The 27,926-nt window shown below is 47.1% G+C and overlaps 1 protein-coding gene across 9 annotated transcripts in view; it reads left to right on the forward strand.

The window, feature by feature from the left end:
- Window positions 1–24,673, forward strand: part of Eef2k (eukaryotic elongation factor-2 kinase) — a 64,578-nt gene extending 39,905 nt beyond the window's left edge. For 3 of the 9 annotated variants that reach the window (NM_007908.4, NM_001267710.1, NM_001267711.1), the window contains exons 7-18: window positions 2,112–2,261; window positions 2,876–3,008; window positions 3,264–3,391; window positions 4,040–4,241; window positions 5,313–5,380; window positions 6,644–6,721; window positions 7,143–7,205; window positions 9,050–9,184; window positions 9,319–9,507; window positions 12,638–12,762; window positions 16,822–17,000; window positions 20,736–24,673. In NM_007908.4, coding sequence (NP_031934.1) covers window positions 2,112–2,261; window positions 2,876–3,008; window positions 3,264–3,391; window positions 4,040–4,241; window positions 5,313–5,380; window positions 6,644–6,721; window positions 7,143–7,205; window positions 9,050–9,184; window positions 9,319–9,507; window positions 12,638–12,762; window positions 16,822–17,000; window positions 20,736–20,845 — 1,560 coding nt within the window. In that variant the 3' untranslated portion in view covers window positions 20,846–24,673. The remainder of the gene's footprint in view (window positions 1–2,111; window positions 2,262–2,875; window positions 3,009–3,263; window positions 3,392–4,039; window positions 4,242–5,312; window positions 5,381–6,643; window positions 6,722–7,142; window positions 7,206–9,049; window positions 9,185–9,318; window positions 9,508–12,637; window positions 12,763–16,821; window positions 17,001–20,735) is intronic. The other 6 variants (XM_006507343.4, XM_006507346.4, XM_006507342.4 and 3 more) reach the window with 5 other exon arrangements.
- The last annotated feature ends 3,253 nt before the right edge of the window (window positions 24,674–27,926 follow it).

Raw genomic sequence — 27,926 nt, forward strand, 5'->3', positions numbered from 1 at the left:
TCACTTAGTTAATATTTTAGTATACCCCCGCCCCCATGCCCCTAGGATTTCGTGTCTTGTTTGTTTCTGCCCCCAGTGCCTGGGTATCGAGTGAGTAATAACAAAGCTGAATTAAATGAGTGTGGTTATCTGACCAGGTGTCGTATGCCCACTCAACTGTGCTCTGCCACTTACCAAGCCAACCCTCTAGCTAGCCCTGCTTCACCATCCTTGTAGGGAGGGAGCCATACTGGACATAGGACCCTTCCTGGAGCTCTTTGCCCTTCCCCTCAGATTGGTTCTCAGAACCGCAGCTGTCTTTGCTAAAGGTCTCAGCTGTCACCTCAGGGCTTAGGTTGCTTCTGCAGCTGTTTCTTGTCTGTCTGCTGACCCTCCTCCCTAGAGGATTGTTGCTTTTGAAGCCTAAACCTGGTTCTTTCCATGTTATGGGTGGTACTGAGAGCCATAGGAGCCATGCAGATTCCTCGGTCATTAGAAGCCACAGGTCAGGGCTGGAGAGGCAGTGCAGGGGTTACGAGTACTGGCTGCTCTTCCAAAGGACCCAGGCGTTCAATTCCCAGCACCCACATGGCAGCTCACAAGTATCTGTAACTCGGAGTTCTAGGGATCCAATGCCCTCACACAGACTCATATGTAGGCCAAACACCAAGGCACATAAAATAAAAATAAATAAATTAGAAGCCACAGGTCTCTTTTACTCCACTTTACAACACATACATAATATATACATTAGCAACTGTGTATAACATTCAATATATACATTATAAAAATTCAGCTAGGCATACTGGTACATATTAATCCAGAAGTTGGGAGGCAGAGGCAGACAGATCTCTATGAGTTTGAAGCCAGCCTTGTCTACATAGTGAGTTACAAAGCAGCCAGAGCTACATAGTAAGACCCTATCTTGAAATCCCACCACCACCAAAATAAATCAATTAAAAAAATAAAAGTTAAAAAATGTTGGCGTTTCTTGTAATTCCCCATTGCAGAGGGGGAAAAAAAAAAAAGACCTTTCTTGTTGGGACCAAATGTGTTACAAAGAGCAGCATAAGAAGGGTTAATTTTTGTTCAGAGTTGTTACAAGAGGTCTATTATCAGTAAAAAGAGGCCAGTGGTCAAACAGACAGGAAATAGGGCTGGGCTGTAAAGTCCTAAGGGCTGCCCAGTGACCCACTTCCCTTGGTGGAACTTCACTTCTGAAAGGCACCATAGCACCACAATATGGGACACCGTGTGTAACGGCTTACACTAACAATAGCATGAACAGTGACCTCTTTGTGCATCAGTAAATATAATCTTTGTGCCAAGTCTGACTTCCCTGTATCTGTACACAAGGAAACTAAAACACAGCCAGGTGTCGATGGTGGCACACGCCTTAGTCTCAGCACTCAGGAGGCAGAGGCAGGTGGATCTCTAAGTTTGAAGCTAGCCTGGTCTACAGAGTGAGTTCCAGGACAGTCACAGCTACACAGAGAAACCCTGTTTTGAAAACTGGAGGAGGTGGAGGGGGGGGGGGAGAAGGGGAAGAGGGAAAAAAGAGGAAGAAGAGGAGGACAATGACAACAGAATGACACAAAATTACTTGCCCAAATTTGCAATATTAGTGCCAGGCTCAGTCTGAGTTGCTAGCAAACAGATCCATAAATTTGCCCATACACAAAATGGCTTCTTTCTAATTTGAGTGAAAGTTGCTCTGAATATGCTAATATCTTGTATCCTTGAAGTCATCCAGAGACCTGGTACCTTCTGTCCTGTTACTCTGTCACCTCCTAGGACTGCACTGACCATGGTTCCAGTTATGGCTCCCAAGCAGTCTCCTTGCAGGGCCAGATGCACTTATGGTGTTCATTATTTCTGGTGTTCATTTCCTATTGGCTAGGTGTGGTCACATGGTCACACCTAGCTGCAAGAGAAGCTACTCAGTGATTCCCTTTGTGATTATGACTGTGCATCCCACTAAAATCTGGAGATGGTGATCTTCATACTTAAAGGCAAGGGGAAAGTAGGTTCTATGTACAGTTAGCAGTTCTTGCAAGAGAGCTGGGCTCAGGTGAGCAGTGTGCTCCCAGCCCAGCCCTTCCACGTGACCCTGCTCCCTGCTCTTCTACCAGGTGGATATCATGCAGATGTGCATCATTGAGCTAAAGGACAGACCAGGCCAGCCCCTCTTCCACTTGGAGCACTACATTGAGGGCAAGTACATCAAGTACAATTCCAACTCAGGCTTTGTCCGTGATGACAACATCCGACTAACCCCACAGGTGAGCCTCTGGGCTTGCTCTACCCACACTGTCACCCTCCAGCCCCTTGGGAAGAGAGGGAAAGCCCTGTGGGTGGAGCCTCACATCCTCAAAGGCTCCTTACGTCCGTTGGAACATATGTGATCCCAGGGCTGCAACATGCTAGATATGGTATCTGTCCTACCACAGAATAGTATGCCCAGCTCCTAAACAAGACTCCCTTGACCTTTTTTCCATTTTTATATGTATGTCTGCAGTATGCATGTGTGCATTTATATCTGCATGTGTGGGCATGCAGCTGTGTGTGTGTCTTTGGGCCTACATGAGTCTGAGAATCATCCTTAATCATTCTTCTACCTTATTCTTTGAGACAGGGCTTCTTAATCAAACCCAGAGCTCACTGATATGGCTAGTCTTTCTAGCCAGCTTGTTCTGTTGATTCCATCCCCACCTTCTAAGGCTGATTCCCTGAGGTATTTGCTGAGTTGGTTAGATAAACCCAGACATCCTTCTTATGTCTTTTACTCTATAAAACCCTTCTTGCAGAGAGCACCCTCAACAGGGCTGACCTCAGCCTCTTCCCAGTCCCCAATCTGGTCTGTTTACAACTGTCTTCTCTTCCTGCCCTGACATAGGCCTTCAGCCATTTCACATTTGAGCGTTCTGGTCATCAGCTGATTGTAGTGGACATCCAGGGTGTGGGTGACCTTTATACCGACCCACAGATCCACACTGAGAAAGGCACTGACTTTGGAGATGGTAACCTTGGTAAGTGGGGAGAGCCAGCCATGTCCTCGGGAGCCATGTCCCCTAAACGCTGTTAGTTCTTACTACACCCAAGGAAACATACTGAGATATACTAGGCCTTCCCAAGATACACGGGTGGGAGCTTGGCTTGCCTGATCCATGACCCCCTTCTGTTCAGCATTTGTCCCCCCTGTCCTGGCCACATTTCTAGTAGCCCCACTGTCCTTTGTCACTGGGCAAAAAAGTAAGACACCATCACCCCTGTTCTGCCTGCAGGTGTCCGGGGAATGGCTCTCTTCTTCTACTCTCATGCCTGCAACCGGATTTGTCAGAGCATGGGCCTTACGCCCTTTGACCTCTCCCCACGGGAACAGGATGCGGTGAATCAGAGCACCAGGCTATTGGTGAGTACTCAGTAGCAGTTTGCTCGGCTGGCCGGTCCTGCCACCAAGAAAGCAGGCCCTGTTTCCTGTGGGATGGCATTAGCTTGGTTTTGGCCTATTTATGACCAGAGTGAGGAAAACGGGCAGAAATAGAAGTGACAGGGAACATGCGTGTGTGTATGTGGACTTGAATACACTCTCACCACATGTGTGTGCATGTATGTGCACACACATGTGTACTCAGGTACCTTTTTGTACACATATGTGTATGTGTGAGTGTGAGTCTGTGCACATTAACAAATGAGTGACTAGACCCTCTGGGCCTGCCCAGTGTGTACTGTGGACCACTTGGCTTACTCTTCTTATAAGAACCAATTTAGGAGACTACTAGCAAGTACCAGTTTTGGCCTCTGTGTGTCCATTGGTGTATACTTCCAGCTCAGCCTGCGGAATACAGCAGTGCTTTAGGAAACACAGGCTAGTAGCCTCTTTGAGATCTATCCACTTGCCCCTTCTTGGATACCATAGGATTAATCCTGAGCTGATTTTTTTTTAATTCCCTATTAGGCATGTATAAAAGCCATGAATCGAAAGGCTTCAGGGTTCCAAGGAGCCTTCCATTCCCTATAGCACGCTTACATGACATGAATCCCCCATTAATGTCCCCAGCAATCAGCCAAGACCATCTTGAGGGGGACAGAGGAGAAGTGTGGGAGTCCCCGCATAAGGACACTCTCTAGCAGCCGGCCCCCTTTGCTCCTTCGCCTGTCAGAGAACTCCGGGGATGAGAACATGAGTGACGTGACCTTTGACTCTCTGCCTTCCTCCCCGTCTTCAGCTACACCACACAGCCAGAAACTGGACCACCTCCGTAAGTCATGGTTTGGTCCCTTGGATATTGTGATCATAGCAGGCAGGCACAAAGTAGAACATGGTAAGAAATGAAACAGTTGAGCCCAGATGGCTTAAACAACAGTAAAGTACCACCAAGGAAAGACTGGCTCGTCATGGTTGGCTCTGAGAATCATTCTGCATTAGGAAATCTGTTAATATTTATAAGCTGAAAGAGCAGAGCTGAGGCTGGCAAGATGGCCCACTGGAGAGAGGTGCTCACCATAAAATACTTTAACCATTTTTTAAAGAACTATTTAGAAATGTAAAAGTCATTTCTATGAATCGTGTGTGCATGGATGGGTGTGTGCTGGGGATCAAACACAGGCCTCATTCTTGTTTTGCCTTATTCTGTACCATTGAGCTCTCCCCAGCCTGCAGACTTAATAAAAATGGTCAACCTGCTGAGTGTGGTGGCCACACGTTTATCCCAGCGTTTGGGAGACTGAGGCAGGTGGATCTCTATGAACTCAAGACCAGCTTGGTCTACATAGTGAGTTCCACAACAACCAGAGCTACATAGTGAGATCCTGACTCAAAAGCCAAACAGTAACAACAACAACAACAACAGTAGGTCAGCCAGACATGTAGGCTGCAGCTTGCTTAGAACAGGAGACAGAATGGTGACAACCGGGAGAAAGTTGGCTTGACAGCCATGTGGTGCCCACACTTTGGGCCCCACAGAGACAGGTGGCTTCTCCTCCACTGTATCTGCACTGCCTTCAGAGCTGATGTGCTGGTCAGCACATTGTATGTAAAGCTATGCACACAGAGGCGCAGATCTGTCAAGTGGCAGACTTAGGGAGGATTGAGAAAGAACTATGCTTCTGCAGTGGTGCCATGATCCTTTCCCATGTTGTGCTTCTCTTTGAAAACCAAAAGTGAAATGCTGAGGATAGTGGTGCACACTTGTAAACCCAGCACTTGGTCAGCTGAGACAGGAGGATAGCCAGGAGTTGGGCTACATATTGAGCTTTGGTGCAGGTGCTGAAGGCAGGTCATATGCAGCTCTTAGGCATGTCCTACATCACCTTTGCTTGTCCCTGCTCAGATTGGCCAGTGTTTGGTGACCTCGATAACATGGGCCCTAGAGACCATGACCGCATGGACAATCACCGGGTGAGTGGGGAGGAGGGAGACTGCTGGCTGCTATCCGTTCAGAATCATCACCTTGACCAGATGGTATTTTAAAGAGCTTTGATTTCTCTTTTTCTTTTTCTTTCTTTTTTTTTTAAAGATCTATTTATTTTATGTATGTAAGTACACTGTAGCTGTCTTCAGATATCAGAAAAAGGTATCAGATCCTGTTACAGATGGTTGTGAGCCACCTTGTGGTTGCTGGGAATTGAACTCAGGACCTCTGGAAGAGCAGTCAGTGCTCTTAACTGCTGAGCCATCTCTCCAAGAGCCCTTGCTTTCTTACTTAACTCTCAGAATGAATGACATAGACTTTTCTTATTTCCTCTGCAAATAGATTTTATTCTAGAATTAGGTGGGGGCTGGGGATGTACTCAGTTGATAGAGTACTGTCCTAGCATGCATGAAACCCTGAGTTCAATTCCCAATACTACAGAAACTGGGTATATTGGTATATACCTGTAATCCCAGCACTTGTGGAGGCCAGAAGTTCATAAGTTCAAGGTCATTCTTGGTGACATAGTAAGTTTGAGGCCAGCCTGGGGTATGTGAGCCCTTGTCTCAAAACAGAATCAGAGATTGTCTACGTAAATGAGGAAGGCTGATTTCACCCAATGTTTCCTAGGGTTCAGCCCCATTGTTATTTGGTTTCTTTAATGGTGTGTGAGGATGAGACAGAACCCAGCATCAGAAGTTGCTCACTTCATGGTGGCCAGGAAACAGGGGTAGGGGGCAGGCAGCAAAGAGGCCAGAAGGATCTGGGGATAAAAGGCATTTGAAGGTGTGCTTCAGTGGTCTGCTTCCTCCAACCAGGCCACACATAGTACTAACCCATTCAGCTATAAACTCATTTGTGAACACCATTGATGAGGTTAGCGTTCTCAGGATCCATTCAGCTCCCAACTAGCCGCAGACTTTGGGGGGCTCATTTTTATACCAAATCATAACAGGCCTTCAGTGAAGATGCTAGAATGAATCCCCACAGCCAAGGTAACTGAGGCTCAGGGAAGTTGAGCAGTTGCCCAGATCTTGACTGCTGTGTAGCAGAGCCAGGGGTTGGATCCAGGGATCGGGTTCCAGGGCTTAAGTTGTTTGCCACTACTCTCTGGTCTCCTGACCAGCAGGAGGAAGACTGTGATGAGTGAGGTGATAAAGGAGAGGAAGCAGATGACTAGGATGTCCCCGTGTCCTTACCACCAGGAACTCGAAGGCTGGTAGAGCCCTAAGACCGCCTTCTCTCTGCAGGACTCTGAGAATAGTGGGGACAGTGGGTATCCAAGCGAGAAGCGAAGTGACCTGGATGATCCTGAGCCCCGAGAACACGTAAGCACCCCAAGACCCTGAGGCCAAAGACCTCTGTTGCCTCACCTGTTATCCATAAGGATAAAAACCTAATAGGCCAACGAGAGCTGGCCCTGATGACATAAAATGAAGACGACAAACTAGATTTCAGACAGACAAATGCAGGGAAGAAGGTGAAGTGCAGAGACTCAGCCAGAGGAAAAACTAGCCACCATTTCCCCAGTGGCTTCTCACCGACTCTTGCTACCCTGGGGTCAGTCAGCCTCCTCACACAGAGACAGGAAGACTGTGAACACAACAGCTCGGTGTACAAAGGTTCCAGCTTCCCTGGGGAGCAGAGGACTAGTGTTCCTAGAGAAGGGATCCTGCAGGGGGGGGGCTGGTTCTGCTCCCCAGGAATTGGCTCCCCCACTACAGTCTCTCAATCTCTGCTCCCTTGCAGGGCCACTCCAACGGCAACCGAAGGCATGAATCTGACGAGGATAGCCTGGGCAGCTCTGGACGGGTATGCACACATAGGAGCAGGCCTGCCTCTTCCGGCTCTTTTCGTGCCCCACTCTTCTCCTAACGCACTGCCCGCCCCTTCACCTTGTATATGCCCATTTTACCAAGGGCAGGTGCGAGACCATGTCCTGGGCTGGGTGCCAAGAGATTCCTGGGAAGGGGGGAAGAAGATGGTCTTGGAAGAAAGTAACAGGATAGCTCAGGCGTTAGAGAGCCTGACAGGAAGGCCCCAGCATTTGCTGCTCTCTCCTTGCCTCCACCTGGTGAGATCTGTGCTGAGTTGTTCATCATGTTGTTTATATGAGAAACCTGGAGTCCTGGGCAACTCTCCCCAGGTTACTGGCCACTCCAGGATATATTCCGTATCTGAAATGCTTGAGCTCAGAAATGTCTTAGATTTCAGATTAGTTTTCCATGTTTCATGTGTGCACATTTGTGTGTGTGTGTGCGTGCACATGTGTGTATATGGGTGTTGTACATGTTCTTGCATGTGAGTGGGTATACATATGGAACCCAGGGTTGATACTGGAAATCATTCTTTATTACTCTTACACCGTCTTCATCAAGGGAGGGTCTCTCAATCAAACCCAGAGCTTGCGGATCTGGTTAGTCTTAAGAGTCATCCTGCTCTGGGGGTCACGCCTTTAGCTTCACAAGGGGCTGTAATTACAGGCTTCTGAGTAGGCGATCGCTCTTCAGACTTGTACAGCAAATACTTTAACTACTGAGCCATTTTCCTAACCTCAGATTTTAGATTAAAACAAAACAAAACAGAACCAGGGTGGGGGTTACTTGCAGTTTACAGTTAGACAACTTGAGAGGGGGCCCACAATCTGACCATGAGATTCCTTGTGCATGTTTCATACATATTTAAAACATGAAGGCTGAAGGTAATTTTACACTTTTAGTGTGCTTGTCTTTGAACTACTGTGTGCATGACAAGTGTCTAAGGCACGTCTAGGAAAGGCCAGCCCCACTGCTCTTGTTATTCTGATTCTCAAACATGGTGTGAACCTCACACTTCTCCATGTTTGCTAAGTTGGGTCTCTCCTGCCCTCAGAGTCCTTCCTCCCCTAATGACTGATTCCCAGAGACGCCTTATAAGTCTGATCACTCCAACATCGGGACTCTGTCCTCTGCTCATGGTCACATGAAGTTTCCTCGCCCTGGAGTAGGACAGAGTTGCTTTTGGTGCTCTGGGCTGGGTCCTTCTTGCCTGGTGACTTCGGGGCATTTAGATGACTGTGTTCTGTGACTGTGACGTGTCTCATCGATGTTGTGCATTTCATCTTGGTTAAATTCAGAGAGAGAGAGAGAGAGAGAGAGAGTGCAAGTGGGCTTGTGGTGAGGAAGAGCTTAAGAGGTTTAGCATCAAACCTCAGCTGCAGTTCCAAGCTGATAAATGAAGGGGAGGGTTTCTCAGGACCACTGTACTCTGCTCTGTTCTGCTGGTCATTGTGTCTTGTTGCTGCCCTCTACCCATGAGCTGGTAGCAATGGAATAATTAGAATCAGAACCTGGTGGTGTGTGTGTGTGTGGGGGGGGGGGGTGCTTGCTTGTAATCCCAGCACTTGAGAGACTGAGAAAGGAAGATCCTGAGTGCAAGGCCAGCCAAGGATACATAGTGAGTGCAGGGTCCATCCCATCCCAACCACATTGTCAGAAACAAACTGAAGGCGCTGGAGCCACGTTGGTCCAATAAAGTCTGATGCCATCAGGGCTCCTATGCCTCCTGGCCAGCCAGTCTCCTGATGTCATGGCTGCTTACTTCTGTGACAGCACATCCAGTCCCAGCCTGTCACTTCTCTGGCCTTTAAACTCCACCCACCTGGTCTCTCCCATCAGGTCTGTGTGGAGACGTGGAACCTGCTCAATCCCTCCCGCCTGCACCTGCCGAGGCCCTCGGCCGTGGCCCTAGAAGTGCAGAGGCTAAATGCCCTGGACCTTGGAAGGAAAATCGGGAAGTCTGTTTTGGGGAAGGTATGGGTGATGCCCATTCCTGAGCCCAGGGCTCACTGTTCTCTACTAATCACTTCTTCTCACAGGCTGGCTGGGCTGCTCTTGGGCATAGCTTTGACCTCTCAGGCAGCCAGACCAACACACCTTTGTGACAGGTCCATTTGGCCATGGTGCGATACCACGAGGGCGGGCGCTTCTGCGAGAAGGATGAGGAGTGGGATCGAGAGTCAGCCATCTTCCATCTGGAGCATGCAGCTGACCTGGGAGAACTGGAGGCCATCGTGGGCCTAGGCCTCATGTACTCTCAGCTGCCCCACCACATCCTGGCTGATGTCTCTCTGAAGGTGAGAGGATGTGTGGACCCAACCTAAAAGAAAGGGCTCACCAGTCCATCGCTTACCACCCACACCCTGGTGGTTACCCCCTGGAGGATTTGTTTTGTTTGTTTGAGACAGGGCCTGACTATACAGATGGAGCTGTCCTGAAACTCACTATGTAGACCTATGTAGGCAGGCCTTGAACTCACAGATGTCTGCCTGCCTCCGCCTCCGGAGTGCTGGGATTATAGGCATGTGCCACTCTGCCTGGCTTCAGTTAGAGGATTTTTATGGGCAGACAGGCATGGTGGCTCACACCTGTAATCCCAGCATTTAGGAGGCTGAGACAGGAAGATCAGGAGTTTGATGCCAGCCTGGCATCAAATGTATATGACAAGTGAGATATATATATGTGTGTGTGTGTGTGTTTATATATGTATGTATGTGTGTGTGTTTATATATGTATGTATGTGTGTGTATATATATATTATGTATGTGTGTATATATGTGTGTGTATATATATGTATGTGTGTGTGTATATATATATATGTATTATATATGTACATATATATAAATTGATGGCTGTCATCTGTCGTGTATAGGAAAGGCCAGCTCCACAATACCCATTATTATCTGATTCTCAAAATCAAAGAGTTCTGGTATTAACTTTGGGGTCAGTCACTTTAGAGGTAGAATTGATTGCTGTCTTTGGCCAGTAAGTGGGAGGTAACAAGTCCCAGGTCCATGTAATAAATGACACGATATGCTAGGAGAAACTGCCGTCCTGGAAATAAATGAGGAAGAGCCCCGCATGGGCTCTCTCTTGACCAAGCTTCTGCCACATTGCTATAGCTGGTGCATAGCCGGGCACTCAGAAGCTTCTCATTCATTCAGGGATGGATGGAAAAGGGCTGGCCATGGGAGACCCACAGAAAGGCTGGGTGGGAGTGAGCGAGGCAGAGTGTGAGAGGCGAGCTGCTCTCTTAGAGAAACCATGCATGCTCAGACTCATGCCCAGAGGTGAGAAGCAAAATGGTGACAGAGTCATTAGCTGGACTGTGGGGTGAGGCGGGGCAGGAGCTGGGGCTGAAGCGCCAGCCAGATGGGAGCTGAAGCACCAAGATGGTGGTGCTGTGCTAGAGATGGTGCACGGCTCACCCCCCACCCCTTCATGGCCCTTGGTCACACAGGAAGAAAGAGTTGAATGGACAGGGCCTGGAAAAGCTTTCCGTGAGAAATTGAGAGTCCAGTGGGTGTGTCTGTCCTTATCTGTCCCCATCTGTCCTATGGTGGTGGAAGCTGTGACTGGATAGGAGGCTGGACAAAGCCAGACTCAGTGCAGGCTCGGGGCCTAGCCCTCTTCGGAGCTGTCTGTGGCCAGCGGCTGGGTGGATCTCAGGCCAGCAGAGGGTGGAGAAGAGTGTGGTGGGGACCTTTGTTTTGCTTTTTGAACAAGTAATACATTGTTGTCATTAAAAAAAAAAGTTTAAGAGTGTGTGTGTGTGTGTGTGTGTGTGTGTGTGTGTGTGTGTGCGCATATCCCAAACCATGTGCATGAGATCAAAGGACAGCTTGCAGGAATGGGTTCTCTACCACCCTGTGAATCCCAGGGGTCAGCTTAGGTTGTCAGGATTGATGGGAGGTGCCTTTACCTGCTGGGGCATCTTGTCAGCTCCTAATAATCTTAATATTAAAAATGTTCATGGCAAACGAAGCCTCTCCTGCCTTTCCTTCCCTATCTGTTGCCCGCTCCCTTTCACACCTGCCTTACTCTCCCTCTGCGCGCTCTCTCTCTCTTTCTCTTTCTCCTTCTCTCTCTCTCTCTCTCTCTCTCTCTCTCTCTCTCTCTCTCTCTCTCTCCTTTGCTAGGGATGAAATCCAGGGCTTTGTGCATGCTGGGTAAGCTCTCCACTGCTGAGCCACACCTTCAGGGCTATTGTCCCGTTTTCTAAAATAGCAAGTTAACTATTTGACTGGCTACTCAGGTCTATTCATAAGTGCACCAGTTACCTGAGACCCTCACATCAAATTACCACACCCTGAGAGTACAGCAGGAGAAATATTCTGGGTACCAGTAACAGCTGTGCTCCCATTGGAGGCTCCGGGGAGCGTCCTTGTCTCTTACAGTCTCCCCAGAAAAACCTCCAGAGCCAGGCATGGTGATGTAATCATCCCAGTACTCGGGAGGCTGTGTTAGAGGATGGTGAGTTCCAAGTCAACCTTGAGCTAACAGGTTCAGCCCTGTCTGAAGCAACCAGCTGTGTATCCATGTGGATTTGTATGCACGTGTGCACACGATGTCGTCACAGCAACGTTGCTTTCTCCCATCAGTGGATGAGGGGAATAAAGACAATGGGATGATGGAATAACGTTTGATCGGGAGAAAGAATGAAGTTCAGTCGTGCTGCAACCTATGTGGCAGGAACCAGACACAAAGACCACATGTTGTTATATCATTTTAGTCCACTTCATGTATATGACACATCCAGAGTCCACGGAGACAGAAAGTGGACCAGTCATTGCCTCAGGCTGGGATATTATAGACAGAAGGGTTTAGGGAAAGCTTGTGAGTTGTGGGATATGGTATTTCTTTTTTAAACTGGTAAGGTGTTCTGAAGTTGGGCCAGCAAGACGGCTCAGTGGGTAAAGGCACTTGTCACAACCCCTTGAGTTCAATCCCTGGGGCCTGTGGAAGGAGAGAACCAACTCCCACAAAGCTGTCTTCTGACCTTCACACGTGCATCGTGACACATGCACACTCATGCACAGTAAATAAATAAGTAAACATGATAAACATGTAGGGTTTTGTTTTGTTTTAAGACAGAGTGTCTCTGTATAGCCCCAACTGTCCTGGAACTCTTTCTTGTATACCAGACTGGTCTCAAACTCAGAGATCTCCTGCCTCAGCCTCCCTAGTGCTGGAATTAAGTGACGTGTACCTTCACACCCTGGCTAAAATTTCGTTTCTTAAATCCATGGTGGAGATAGCTGAACAAGTCTATCAGTATACCAAAAGCCATGGACATGTTCTATGGCCATCTCAGCCCAGAACTCTTACAACTTAAAAAATTGGAGATTGACAAGGGAGCCCTTTACACACACACACACACACACACACACATACACATTTGATGTTTGTGCCTTTGCTTTTTGACAGGAGACAGAGGAGAACAAGACAAAAGGCTTTGATTACTTACTGAAGGCGGCAGAAGCTGGTGACAGGCATTCCATGATTTTAGTGGCCCGAGCTTTTGACACTGGCCTGAACCTCAGCCCAGACAGGTATTGTGACTGTCTCCTGATGATGTTGGGGGTAATCTGGGCCACTAGAGATGCTTTTCCTTTCATTCAGGATGGACATGAGTTCTAGCTCTGTCTGTTACCAATCTAGTGGCCTTCAACAAGTTACTTAACTTCCCTGGCCTGTTTTTTCGTTTGGTGAAATAGGAGTAATGATAGCATCTATCGCTAGATGATCCCATGAAGGTCAAATACCTTCCTTGCAGTGCCTGACAGAGAAAGTATGCGATAGATGGCAGCTATTTTGCCAGGATCTATAAAGATTTGCTTTGGGGAAAAAATCAGAAATACTATGCAGTTCAGTATGATTGTCTATAGAGAATAGAGTTTGGGGTGGTTTTTGACTGCCTTTTTCCGCTCTTGTTTGTAAAAGTTTAGGGCTTTTCTACACCCACCTTTGCTCTAAAATAATGACCTGGAGACCGAGTATATTTATTAATAAGTATTTTGTACTATAGCTGGGCAGGGTTCACATCTGTTCTAACCATACTATGCTGCCTACTACCTAGCCATGTGTCCTGTCACCTGATCCCTTAGTCCTTGGCTGCTCCTGCTCTATTCATGTCCTCATGGAAATTCTCCTGGAAACCTCCGGGGATCCTTTCACTGGGATCAGAAGTCCTGCCTCCTCCTTTCCTGTCCAGCTATTGGCTGATCAACTCTTTATTAACCGATCAGAGGTGATGGAGAAGAAACAGTCTTTGCACAACACTGAGACAGGAGATGCTTGGCAATACCAGCGTCAGGATTGCAACCAGATCTCTGGGCACAGAAATCAGCATCTAAATACAGAGGGCACAAAACCGTCTCTCAACACTTGCTTTGATTGTGTTCTTATGATGGAGCATGGCAGATTATATCTAGGCATGGCAGTACACTAGCACTGAGTTCTATCACAGTCTGATGTGTATTTCCCATCTAAGAGGAGTGAGACGGAAGGAGGAAGCTCCGGGTACATTTCCCTAGTGGTTTTGAGGCTCTTGAAGGCACCAGCAAAACAACTGTCAGTATTCCTTTTGCAACCTTAAGGCTGAAATGCGGGGGCTGGTTTCTGCAGTGTGAAGAGTGGAAGGTGTCTGGCTTCCTCTTGGTTCCTTGGTGTGGCATGAAAGATTGTTGAATCCAAAAACAGAAATCAGTGATAGAATTGATATCATAAGCCAGGTGTGGTGGCGCATGCCTTTAGTCCCAGCACCAGCACTCGGGAGGCAGAGGCAGGTGGATTTCTGAGTTCAAGGCCAGCCTGGTCTACAAAGTGAGTTCTAGGACAGCCAGGGCTATACAGAGAAACCAAAAAAAAAAAAAAAAAAGAATTGATCTCCTAATGGGAACCATTGCTGGTTCTCTATGGATCTCACAGAAGCCTGGCTTTTCAGGAGCCTTCTGAGGTTTTCTAGAAGGAAACGAGAAGGAAACATACTTTTTCTGTATGCCCATGTTGTGATAGCTTAGCAGGAACCGTCTCTGGAGTCGAGAATCCATCTCCCATGCAGGAGAGATAGCTTAGTCAGTAGATTGTTTGCCTTGGACATGAGGAGTTAAGTTTGATCCCCTAGAACACATTCAGAAAACACTAAATGGAAATTGGTGGATCGCTGAGTTTCTTTACAAGATTCAGGTCAGTGATAGACCCTGTTTCAAAAGGAAAACAAAACAAAACAAAACACCAAGGTGGAGAACACCTGAGGAAGGACACTCATTTGTCACACACACACACACACACACACACACACACACACACACAGAGGACTTTTTCTCTACTGGGTTCCAAAGAAAAATCATGTCTGTGGCTATTCCATATCAAGCTCTTAGAGTCAAAAACTTTGGCGTGTGACATCTGGCCTCCCTGTGCCAGGTGTCTGCAGCAACAAGTGCTCTTGGAGGGCACTTTGAGAGGGTGATCCAATGTCACCGATGTGTCACCGAGAACTCCCTCACGCCTCTGCTTGATGCAGAGTGCAGGGCTCGGCTCACTGCTTCTCGGGAGGAGTTGCACACGCATGACAGGTTATGGGTTTTGTGGATGACTAAACTGTTCTGAGAAATGAAGAGACTTGCCTGAAGTCACCTACATGCTGAGTATTCAACTTTATGTCAAAGACTAAGTAGAGCCAAGGTTAGCTCCTAGACATCAACCTTGCCAGCTGAATGCTTACATCTATTTAGTCAACACTCCTTCATGGAGTCTTTGCTCCTGGCCAGGCCCGGGAAGCACAGCAGTAAACGACACACATGGCTCTTTCCTTCTTAAGGCTCATATTCTGGTGAAATAAGGCCACAAAGCCAGAGACAAGGGACTGATGGCCAGTCATTGTTCTAGGAAACTAAGTGTTTGCAGACAAACGCTGTTCTCAGAAGGGGTGGTTTAGTTGGAAGGATGCAAAGTCAGGTATGGACAGAGCTAGAGGAAAGATGTTCCAGGTTGGAGACAACAAAGGTTCAGGGGCAGGCAGGTGCTGGCTTGGGCTTGGGAGGATTGCAGCTCTGGCATGGAAGGGGGTAAGCTGGCATAGAGTAGATGGTGGAGGAAGCCAAGGCCAGGCAGTCAGGATGAAAGTCACCAAGAGCCGCTGTTCTTGGCACACTTCGGGATGCTCTAGCCCTTCTGTCGGACTTTCTCTCTGGCCTTTGGCAATGCACAGTAAATAATCCCTCAGACGGGTGACACCCAAAGAGAAGCAGCCAGCTGCTGTGTTAGCTCTGTGGTTTGTATTGTGAAGCTCTGGCTCGGACGGACCTAGGTGCCCCCTTGGCGGTTTGGCTTATGTGTGTTTCTGTAGATTAAGGAGCTGGAGATCCAGTAAGGCAGTTTCCATGTGCAGTGGAGAACAGGGCCAGCTGGCACAGGCACAGGCAGAGCCTAGGGGGCGCAGAGCCTTGTGGGGCTGGCTGACTGTGGTGGTAGATCCTGTAGTCCTAGTCCTTGGTAGGCTGAAGCAAAAGCACGGCTCTCACAGGCAAGGCCAGCCTACATAGCAGACCTTGTTACCAAATAAAGAAACAGGGGTCTGGTTTATTTCTCTTAGTTCAGATGGTTCTAGATCTGCAGCTCTCAGCCTGTGGGTCACAACCCCTTTGGGGTCAAATGACTTTTTCACAGGGGTTGCCTAAGACCATCAGAAAACACAGATATTTACATTACAATTCATAACAGCAAAATTACGGTTATGAAGTAGCAACAAAAGTAATTTTATGGTTGGGAATCATGACAACATGAGGAACTGTATTAAAGGGTCACAGAAGTAGGAAGGTTGAGAAACACTGTTCCAGAGGCTTCGGCATTGTCCCTTTCTGCCACTTGGGTAAGGGGAAGCGTAGCAGGGACACTCTCCCTGCAACGTCTAGGCCATGGGGTACTTAGGTACAGTCCTAGATCGATGTTCCTCTCCCCCAAGGTATTCTCCTTCCATTGGTGAAAGAGCTGTGGTACTGAACCAGCTTTGTTAAGGGAAGATCCCTTAAAAATATAAGGGAAGATCCCTTAAAAACTGAGGCCAGGTGGTCGTGGCACATGCCTTTAATGCCAGCACTCAGGAGGCAGAGGCAGGTAGATCTCTGAATTTAATGCCAGCCTGGTCTATGGAGCAAATTCTAGGACTACCAGGGCTACACAGAGAAACCCTGTCTTGAAAAACCCAAGAGAAGGGAAGGAAGGAAGAAACTGGGGTTGGAGAGTTTACCCAGAGGTTAAGAGCACTTACTGTTATTCCAGAGGACTGGAATTTGGTTCCCAGCACACAATAGGATGTTCACAACCACATGTAACTCTACCCCCCCACTCCCCCCACCCCCGTGTACACTCGGGGACACATAAATCCAATTTAAAAAAAAACAAACATAAACATAAAAAGTCTACAGTGTGAAGGTGTGTCACTTAGATGTGGTGGCCTTTGGTACTATAGTTTGTAGCTCAGAGGTGGTGGTCCCCCTGGGATCCCAGGCTTGCCCTTCTCCCAGGTTTGCCCCTCCAGCTCAGTGGTCCTCTGCCTTCCTACCCCATCGCCATGGTAATATCCTTCTCCCCTCCTGTCTCCTGGCAAGGTGTCAAGACTGGTCGGAAGCCTTGCACTGGTACAACACAGCCCTGGAGACAACAGACTGCGATGAAGGCGGGGAGTACGATGGGATACAGGACGAGCCCCAGTACGCACTGCTGGCCAGGGAGGCGGAGATGCTGCTCACCGGGGGATTTGGACTGGACAAGAACCCCCAAAGATCAGGTGAGGCCCACAGACCTTCCCTGGGGCAGGATAGGGCTGGTGAAGGTCTATAGTTCTCATCCCACTGGGATTAGGACAGGTTACCAGATATGTCACTTCCACAGTAGGGGACTCTATGGACCTGGTATGTAGATGAACATTTTAATTTTACTTTGTCATATTTTATTTTATATATGAGTGTTTACCTACCCATGTGTGCCTGGTACCCTCAGAGGCCAGAAAAGAGTTGGATCCCCTGGAACTGGAGTTACCAGGCAGTTGAGAGCTGCCGTGGGTGCTGGGAATCAAACCTGGGTTCTCTGCAAGAGCAGCAGATGCTCTAACTGCTGAGCCATCTCTCCAGCCCTGATTTTTTTTTTCCTTGAGTCGGTGTGGCTGTATAGGCTTAGCTGGCCTGGAGTTCATTGTATAAATCAGGCTGGCCAGAGATTCACCTGCCTTCTGAGTGAACAGTATGCCTAGCAAGGTTTGCTCCATTGTTTTATCACGTGGCAGTGAGGTGGAGGGGGCAGAGAGAGACCTACCTGAGGAGGCCAAAAGAAACTGTGTGACCCTGTGGAGCTGGAGCTATAGGCAGTTGGGAGCTTCCTAGCGTGAGTGCTAGGAACTCAACTCTGGTCCCCTGCTACTAACTTCTGAACCAGTCTCCCAGCTCCTTTTTAAACCTTAATTCTTTGTTTCCTTATTCATTCATTCATTCATTCATTCATTCAGAGATGGAGTCTCATGTAGGCCAGTGGACCTCAAACTCACTGTGTAGCTGAGAATGACCTTGGATCCTTTTGACTGCTCCTCCCATATGCGTGAGGACCTGAATTTGAATACCAAAGCCCACGTAAAAACAAGATGTAAGCCAGGCATTGGTGGTACTCGACTTTAATCTTAGCACTACGGAGTCCCCCTGGTGTGCAAAGAGGATTCCAGGACAGCCAAAGCTTCCCAGAGAAGCCCTGTTTTGGGGACTGGTTGGGGGAGAGCAGGATGTGGTATTTATATCTGTTATCCCAGCCTTGGCCTGGCAAAGACAAGTGGATCTGAGGGCTTGCTGGCCAGCCAGTGTAGCTGATTTAGCAAGCTCCAGGTTCAATGGCGGGGGGGGGGGGGGGGGGGGGGGAGCAGGGGGGGGGAGCCCCTGCCTCAAAAAAAAATAAGGAGACAACAAAAAGTAGGGGAGGAGGGGTCTGAGGTCATGTTGGCAACCTAAGTTTGATATCAGAACCCATGTAAGGTGGGAGGGGAGAAGTGACTGACTCCACAGAATTGGCCTCTGACCTCACACCTATACCATGGCACGTGCACCCCCCAAAACTTGAAAAAAAAATAGGGCGGGCCAGAGAATGGTGGCACATGTACTCGGGAGGCAGAGGCAGGTTAATGAATTCGAGGCCAGCCTGGTCTACAGAGTGAGTTCCAGGACAGCCAGGACTACACAGAGAAACCCTGTCTCAAAAAGCCAAAAAAGAAAGAAAAAAAAGAAAAGAAAAGAAAAGAAAGAGAAAAAAAAGGCGGGGGTTGCGGGGGGGGGGGCAGACAAAAGCATCCCAGGTCAAATTATTTGTATATAAATTAAATAAGAATACAGTCAGTCCTCCCAATCACAGGTTTTACATCCACAAAGAGACTATCCTTACTTCTTTTGTGTGTTTCTTTTGTGTGGTGCATGTACACACCACAGCACATGTGTGAAAACCAGAAGGTACCGTGGGTGAGCCAGTTCTTTCTTTCTACCATGTGTGTGAGCCAGTTCTTTCTTTCTACCATGTGTGTGAGCCAGTTCTTTCTTTCTACCATGTGTGTGAGTCAGTTCTTTCTTTCTATCATGTGGGTCCTAGTGATCAACATGAGGTTGCCAGGCTCGGCAGGAAGTGCCTTTACCTGATGAACCCTCTCACCGGCCTCTCCCAAAGATGGATTTTTTTTAAATTGCACCTGCAAAGCTCGTTGCAATGGTGCACACCTGTAAACCCAGCCCTGAGGAGGCTGATGAAGGAGATTCCAAGTTCCAGGCCAGTGTGGGCTACATAGACCCTGTCCCCAAAAAGGAAAAACTATGTGCATCTGTAGCTGGTTAGACATAGACTTTTCCTGCTACTCTTCTCTGTATTTGTCACATTTCCATCGCTGTGATAGGCTGTCCTGACAAAAACAACTTAAAGAAGAAAGGACTGATTTTGGTTTATGCATCCAGGGGGGATTTCGGCTTACAGTCCATCGTGGTGGGAAGCTTGGATCAAGAGCCGGAGACTGTCCCAGTAGTTGGGAAGCAAGATGATCCCGTGTCCTCTACACAGGAAGCAGAGAGGGAAAACAGGAAGTGAGGCAGGCCGTAAAACCTCATAGCTGACATACTTCCCCCTGTAAGGCTCCTAAATGCTCTGTACCCTTCCCAGAGACCATCACCAGCTGAGGACCGGCACTCAAGCTGTGAGCCCCTGGGGCACGTTCCATTCAAGCCACATCATTCCCTAGAGAGCACAGCACATCTCCGTGTGTGGCACCTGCATTGTGTGTGGCTGTCCAAGTAATCTAGAGATGATTAAAGCAAAGAGGAGAGGAATGCATAGGCCATATGTAAATAGGACACACTCTCTGATGCGAGCAGATTTTTCTCTGCTTCATGGATCCTGGAAACACCCTCACCCCCTCCATGAAGGGCAATTATATATTAGAATTTATGGACAGGTTTTGCAATTTTAAAAATGAGGCTGAAAATTTCATAATATTTCATCTCCCTTCACTATTATCAAACAATGCAACCTCACACCCTAACCCTGTCCAAGTTAGCACCCTTGCTCTTTGTTTTGAGACAAGGTTTTGTGTAATCTAGCTGGTTACAAACATATCTCAGCTTATACTGTAATTACAGCATGTACTACCTTTCCTGGCTCATTCCGTCTATATAAAAAATATTTTTATCATCTGTGTGTGTGTGTGTGCATGTAGAGATCAGAACACAGCCTGCAGGGATTCACCCTCTCTGGCCACCATGTCAGTCCTAGGTACTGAACCCAGGGTACCAAGCTGACAGCCATCATCTTTGCACTCAGATTTCTTCCCTGTTGTCATTCTTTTATTACTTTTATTCCCATAAAAAATTCTTATTTTAAATTCTTATTTTATCTTATAACTATTCTCTTATTACTAGTTTTCTTTTATTGCTAAATAATATGCCACTCGGTGAATGTGCCATGTTTTATCTACTGTAATCTGTTGGACGTGTTAGATCTTTTTAAAACTTTAAACTTTTTTTTATTTTTATGTACGCGTATGTGTGAATGTAGGCCGAGTGTGTATACATACCCGTGGAGTCCAGAGAGGGTGCTGGATCCCAGCTGTAACTTGTGAGCTTCCCCGTGAGGATCCTGGGAACTGAGTGTGGGTCCTCTTACAGGCAAGCAAGTCCTCTTAACTTCTGAGTCCCCAACATTAGATACTTCTTGTCAGTTTTGAGCTGTCATTTATACTGGTTGCCTAGGAAAACAAATTCCTTTTCAGGGCCGGGTGTGTGGCTCAGTGGAAGAGCAGGCAACTCTTGAGTTCCATAGCGACACCAGAGACTAGAAGAGTGCTCTGGCCAGCGAGCTTTCATCATATGCTATCCCCAGAGACTTGGATTATACCATACAGCTCAGGTTGCTATAGAAACCTCAGATGCTCTCTTGGATGGGATGAAGTTTGCTGGCTTGATAGAGACAAGTGGCTCACCTCTTTGTCCCCCACTCTGCTCTCTTTCAGGAGATTTGTACACCCAGGCAGCTGAGGCAGCAATGGAAGCCATGAAGGGCCGGCTAGCCAACCAGTACTACGAGAAGGCGGAAGAGGCCTGGGCCCAGATGGAGGAATAACTGCCCCACAGAATCACTGCCAAGGAGAAAGGCTGGGGAAGGGAGGATGGGACTCATTTCTAGGGAGGGGAGAAGCAGTTTTATTATGGTATAAACTCACTTTTGTATTCCGTTTTCTCACTCTTGATAGCCTTTGCAGCTGGCCGAGACATTATAACTGCCCTTTTAGTGGTGGTACTTTGGGGGAAGTGGGGGGTTGAAGATGCAGCCTAATGAGTCTCTTTCCCGTCCTCCACCCCCCGGTTTTCCCTTTTTCATCCTGAGATGTAAGCAAGTATCTTTCTGTCTGGATGATCAGACAGTATCAGGGCTTCTCTCGCCAGCCTTTGCAGGCAGGACTCACATCTCAGGGTCTCCAGGCCATGTGCTGGGAAACCTTTCTATTGGCTTTCCACAATGGGTCTTTCTTTCAGTTTTGAGAGCGGTATGTTGTTTTTTTGTTTGTTTCCTCCAGTGGATGTGAGATGGTTCAATACCCAGGCTCCTTCATGCTGGGGGAGATAGTTGTATAACTTTCACTTAATGCCCTTCCACTGGACATGTGATTCCTGGCATCCTTCTAAATTTTTTTTTTTTAGACCTGCTATGTAATATAGATTTTTCAAAAACAGGTTTGGCCTTTATACATGCGTATTTACTACCTCTGAGTCTTGCATTGGGGGTGTGGAAGCAGCTGTACCTCAAAGCATTCACAGTAAGACCATGGCTTAGGAGCTGGGCAACTTTCCTCCAAACAGAAGTGCCCTCTGTACACCATGGCCACATCCACTACGTGACTGAAGCATCCTTGTGCAGAATTCCATGGCCGTTTGGCCGTTTCTTAATGTGATGTTTCTTGGACTCCGCCCTCAGCCTGCTGTCCTTGTCATTTTCTGCTTGAGACTAGGTTTTCCTTACTTAACACGAGGTCATCTGCAGCAAGCGGCCTCCAGCTGCAGCCCCTTGGGATTTGTCTAAGATGTTTGAGAATGAGGGGACAAGAGTCTAAACACTGACTGGGTTAGGACATTTCCCCAGGGTCAGTCTGGGACTTTGATGAGCTTCCTCTTTAAAAGGAGTTCAGATTTCATGGGAGTGCTATTCCAGCCACAGGGAAATGGCCCGCTTTGATTTGACCACTGATATTAGATCTACCGCCTCTATCTTTGCTTAAAAAACAGAACAGCAGAGTGGGACATGCAAGCCATCCTCACCTGTTGGCTAAAACAGGCCTTTTAAGGATTTCACTATTGAGTTTGCCCAATCAAAAACTTGTAGAAGCAGTAGATTGTAAAGTCTAGGGTGTATGTTCTTTGAGGGAAAAATCAGAGTCAGTTTAACCTTGGGGGCTGGAGGCCATGGTATACATCTGTAATCCCAGCATTCAGGTGGTAGAGGCAGAAGGATCAAAGTTTGAGACCAGCCTAGGCTATGTAATGAGACCCTGCCCCCAAAAAACAAACAAGGAAAAGAGCCAGTTAGATGGCTCATGGATGAAGCTCCTGCCGACCCTCACCTGACAATCTGAGTTCTGTTCTTGGGACCCACGCGTGGAAGCAGGGAACAAACTCCTGCAAGTTGTCTTCTGATCTTCACTTGTGTGCTGTGTCCCGAGAGAGCCCCCATACACACACACACACACACACACACACACACACACACACACACACACACACAAACAACAGTAAGAGAAATGAGATAGCAAAAACTACCCTTGAAAATTCCTTTCATCTACCTGCAAGTTCCAAAATCCCTGGATTTGCATTTGAAGCCATAACTTCTGATTCTCTCTGACAGATTGGCCCTTGTCCGTTTTTTTGTTTTTGTTTTTGTTTTTTAATTAGTACCAGAACAGTAGCTGGTTTGCGTTGTCCTGTGGGTGTTCTAACATAGTGTATATGTTAAACATAAGAAGCAGTTTATTGTGACATAATCTCTCAGAGTAACTGTCATATAAGTTGTGGTGTGTGTGTGTGTGTGTGCTGGTCAGCAGACAACCTCAATTTTGTTCCTCAGGAGCTGGCCACCTTTTTCCATTGAGTCTCTCACTGGCCTAGAACTTGCCAAATAGGCTCTGCTGGCTGACCAGTGAACTCCAGAGATCTGTCTGTCTTATCCTTTCTAATTCTGGAATTGTAAACTCGAATCCTTCACTCATTGATTAGTCCTTGTCTGGATCACTTAAAGCCTCAGGCCTGCAGTTCCCCCAACCACGTGGCCTTCATGTGGAGAAGTGGTCTCTTTCTCCTCCAAGAGACTGGGATAGCCTGGTGCACAGCTAAGCAAATGCCTCTTTAAGGACCCTTGCGAATGAAAAGAGAGCTTGGAGAGCCTGCTGGGTAATATTGCCACTTGGAGGCTGAAGCAGGATTGTGAGTTTGGAGCCAGCCTGGGCTATTTACTAAGACTGTGTCTCAAAAAGAAAAAGCCCTGGAAACTGGAGAGATGCCTCAGTGGTTAAGATCATTGGCTGCTCTTCCAGATGACCCAGGTTCAATTCCCAGCACCCACATGGCAGCTCACACCTGTCTGTAATTCCAGTTTTAAGGATCCGATGCTCTCCCACAACCATGCAGGCCAAACGCCGATGGACATAAAAATAAATCATAAAAAAAAAAAATAGTTCAAACCTGTAATCTCAGCACAGCACTTGGGAGGCTAAAATGGAAGGGTCACTGGGAGTTTTATGCCAGATTGGGCTACATCATGACTTCCACATAAGCCTAAGTTACAGAGTGAGATTCTGTCTTTAAAATTAATGGCTGTTTCTCCTTCCAAACTTAGTCTTAGACCTTCAAAAGCTGGTCAGGGCATCTTCTCTTTCCATATAGGCTGGGCATGACAAGAACAAGCCGACAGGATTCAGCTCTGGCAGGGAGACGCCAGTGCCTGGCACTGATGATCAGTTCTGTCTTCCAGTGCTCAAAGCAGGTAACAGCCTCGATTAACAGAGCTGATATGCGTGCTTTCATCTCAGAGACAGAAACCAGGCTACAGTGGTGCTGTTCCTTGAGGCTGAGCTGGAGCTAGGGGCCAGAGAGCTGCTGTTTCCAGAGCACTCTAGGAATAAAGACATTTAACTGTACTGTGATGGCGCATTCCATTTTGCAACAGGTATCAGGGAAATTTCAATGAGACAGGATTAGAGTATGTGCTTAGCATACAGCCAAGGTCCTGGGTCTGGGCCCCAGCACTGCAAGGAAAATATACAAGCTTTATGAGTGTAAAAAAGAAACATTCTCCAACTCACTACTTCAGAAGAATCCTGCTCTCTGCACGCTGGGCCAGCCTTGGCTACTTAGTGATTTCCCCATCTGTCCTTGCTGACCGTCATCCCAGCATCTTTGTATCAGTAAGTGTGGTTTGCAGATTCACAAACGTTTGCACAGGTCTGTGCAGCTCGAGATGGAAGTGAATCGGGGGCGGGGGGAGGGTACAAATTTACCCATTCCCTGCTTGGATTTGTGCCTCTTCCTTAACGTTTTGTCTCTGACCTCAAGGCAACTGGCTGAAGTGTGGCTGCAATTGTGTGTGTATCAGATTTTAGCTTCTCTTCCCCAACAGTTTGGGTTTTTTTCTGAAATATCTCAAACTCACACATTCCCCCTCCCTATGAAAACATACAAATCAAGAAATGAGTATGTATCTACATGGAGGCTGAAGTGAGCCGCAGCGTGCATGGATCGAAGAGCGGATGTGCTCACCTTCAACATGAGCTCCATCGCCCACAGTGTGGGCCCAACGTGGTCCCATGCTGGCTTTTCACAGTAGAAAAACTTCTTAATATGATAGCCATTGGTTTTTAACATCTGTAATAAATTCCAATAAAGAAAGCCTTTCCGACCTGGCCCTTACGCTATCAGTTTGCTTTAGAGTAAAATAGTGGATGCAGGGGCTGGAGAGATGGCTCAGCAGTTAGGAGCACTGACTGCTAATTACAGAGGACCTGGACTCCACTCCCAGCACCCACATTGGCAGCTCATAACTGTAACTCCAGTTCCAGGGGATCCGACATCCTCACCCAGAAATGCATGCAAGCAAAACACCAGTGCACATAAAATAAAATAGAATCAAAATGTGGATGCTTTTGATTTGTCCCGCTATAAAACAGTCATTCCCTCTGCAGGTTTGTCATGAGCTGCTGAGAAAATCCTGCGCACTTGGTGCTTTGAAGCTCGTGGAGAGCTGCAGAGCTGTCTGGCGTGGGCATTTGGATTCAAGATAATTGTTTGTTTGGTTGGGTTTAAAGAAATTTGAGTTTTAACTCCATGACAGTAGATCATGTACATTTAAGTCAATATCCCCAATGATAGGAGATTTTAAAAAATTGTTTTTGAGACAAGCTCATAAAGATGAAGCCAAAGGTGTGAACAACAAAAGTCTGGAGATAGGGAAATGCATGGCCAAGAACCCTGGATCCAAAATCCAGGGTTTGGGGGCTTCATTGACTAACCCCAGCACTGCAGAAGCTGGAGAAGGGAGATTCTGAGGTTAAGGCCAACCTCAAACAGCAAGATGTCTCGAAAACCCTTAAAAAAAATCACTGTAGGTCGGGCGTAGTGGCGCACGTCTTTAATCCCAGCACTCAGAGTTCGAGGCCAGCCTGGTCTACAAAGTGAGTTCCAGGACAGCCAGGGCTACACAGAGAAACCCTGTCTCGAAAAACAAAAACAAAACAAAACAAAAAAATCACTGCAAACCTCAAGCAGATCAGTGGGAAGAATGTTCAATCATGGAACCATGGATCAGACCGGTTTGCCTGTAGCCCTTGTGTTGGGGGTGGGGGGCGCAGGTCAGTGTCCTCCCCATCCTCCTGCAGCCTGGGACACCAGGCACAACAAAGTAGAGGTCCTTTGCTGTGAGGGGTGAAGAGAAATTTCCAGGGTCAGTATTAAAAAAAAGGCTTCAGCGACCTTTTCCTGTGACCTGGGCATTGTCAATTTAACTTACAGCTTAATGGCAGAAAGCAGCCATAGGATCCTCTAAGGGTATCAGATGAATTGAAATGAACACAGGTCATGACCCTGGTGAATCTCCACAGGAAACACCACAGCCATCAACCCTGCCCCTCACAGAACTGACCAGACAACTTAGAGCCCCAGTCTCAGGCTGAGCAGATAGCTCAAGGTCAGCGTGCGAAAGTCACATTTGAGGAGCACCTGTTGCTTCTGCAGAGGCTGCAGATTCAGTTCCCAGCACTTGGGTGATGGCTCACAACCACCTATATGTCCAGTTCTATGGAATCCAATGTCTTCTCCTGGGCACCAGGCATGCCTGATGCACACGCATGCAAGATACACACATAAGCCAATATATACATATACACATACACACACCACACACACACACACACAATTGAGTTTGAAAGAGCAGACAGTAGAAGAGAGCATTTCAGAGGAAGCAATTAGGAATGAGGTATGGTGCTTTGCACATTTAATGTAAACTAAATAATTCAATTTGGGAATACACGTTTAATTTTTATTTTTTGTTTATTTTGTGGTTATCATGGAATATTGTAATCTTAAAGGACCAATTTTGATATTGTTTATGCCCATGGCAAACACTTAGCTCTCACCTCAAGGGGTATAATAAGAAATCGTCTAGTCTGAGGCTAAATAGGTCATCCCAAATTCAATCTGACATGGTAAGTTTGATGAAGTTTTTGTAGTAACAGAACAAAGGAAGTCTTTGAAGAAGAAAGTTGTAAAATATATGGGTGAAAACATTAGGTAGATGACTTAAGACAAGAGGGACAAATCTCTGTTCTAGGCCCTAGATGCTCTCTCTCTCTCTCTCTCTCTCCCCCTCTCTCAGCATTTGTAGTCTTTTGGTTGATAGGAGTTAGGCATCTGTTTGTATATATCCCAAAGGGTTTGCTTCACAGACAAGAAGGCAATAAATGGCCACTAACAGGGCTAGAGATAGCCCAAGATCCTATAGCTCTGGGCTCGATAATGTCCCGAACTCTCTGCTTAGCCTTGGAAAGTGGAGTACTTTCAGGAACTTTTATTCACAGTTAAATATGAATTCTAGTCTATAGCTGCAGCACTCTGAATACTTAGGCAAGAAGATTATGAATTCGAGGCCATCTTGGGCTACTGAGACTGTCTCAAAAAATATTCTACCACCAACACTATTCCTTAGACATACAGACAACTCCGTCTCTTCAGTATGTCCACCATATACGAGTTACTTTCACAGCATTTTCCTTTTGTTTTTGTTTTATATACATATGTGTATACACATATATACACATACATATATCTCCCAGGCTGTGGTTATCCTAAAACTCACTATTTAGACCAGGCTGGCATGAAACTCACACAAATGCACCTGCCTATGTTTTCTGAGTGCTGGAATTAAAGGCAGGCATCACCACACCCAGCTCATAGTAAATTCTTTTTTTTTTTTAGTTAATTGATTAATTAATTATTAAATGCTGGGCAGTGGTGGTTCATGCCTATAATCCTAGCACTCAGGAGGCAGAGCAGGCAGATTTCTGAGTTCAAGGCCAGCCTGGTTTACAGAGTGAGTTCCAGGACAGCCAGGGCTACACAAAGAAACCCTGTCTCAAAAAAAATTTTTTTAATTTAGATTTTTTTTTCTTTTTTTGAGACCTGATTTCTCTTTTCTCTGTATAACAGCCCTGGCTGTCCTAGAACTCACTTTATAGACCAGGCTGACCTCGAACTCTCAGAGATCTGCCAACCTCCTTTGCCTCCTGAGTACTGGGATTAAAAGCATGTGCCGCCAGGCGTGGGGGCGCACACCTTTAATCCCAGCACTTGGGAGGCAGAGGCAGGTGAATTTCTGAGTTCGAGGCCAGCCTGGTCTACAGAGTGAGTTCCAGGACAGCCAGGGGCTACACAGAGAAACCCTGTCTCAAAAAACCAAAAAAAAAAAAAAAAAAAAAAAAGCATGTGCCACCACACCCTGCAATTTTTTTTTTTAATTTCACGTGTATGGGTGTTTTGACTGCCCACTTTTCTGCACTATGTGTGTGCAGTACCTGTAGAGGCCAGAAGAGGGCGTTAAACCACTGGAACTGAAGTTACAGGCTTTTATAAGATGGGTTGTGGGAATTGAACCCTGGTCCTCTGGA

This window comes from Mus musculus, chromosome 7, assembly GCF_000001635.26.
Source record: "Mus musculus strain C57BL/6J chromosome 7, GRCm38.p6 C57BL/6J".
In the NCBI taxonomy this organism is placed as follows: domain Eukaryota; kingdom Metazoa; phylum Chordata; class Mammalia; order Rodentia; family Muridae; genus Mus; species Mus musculus.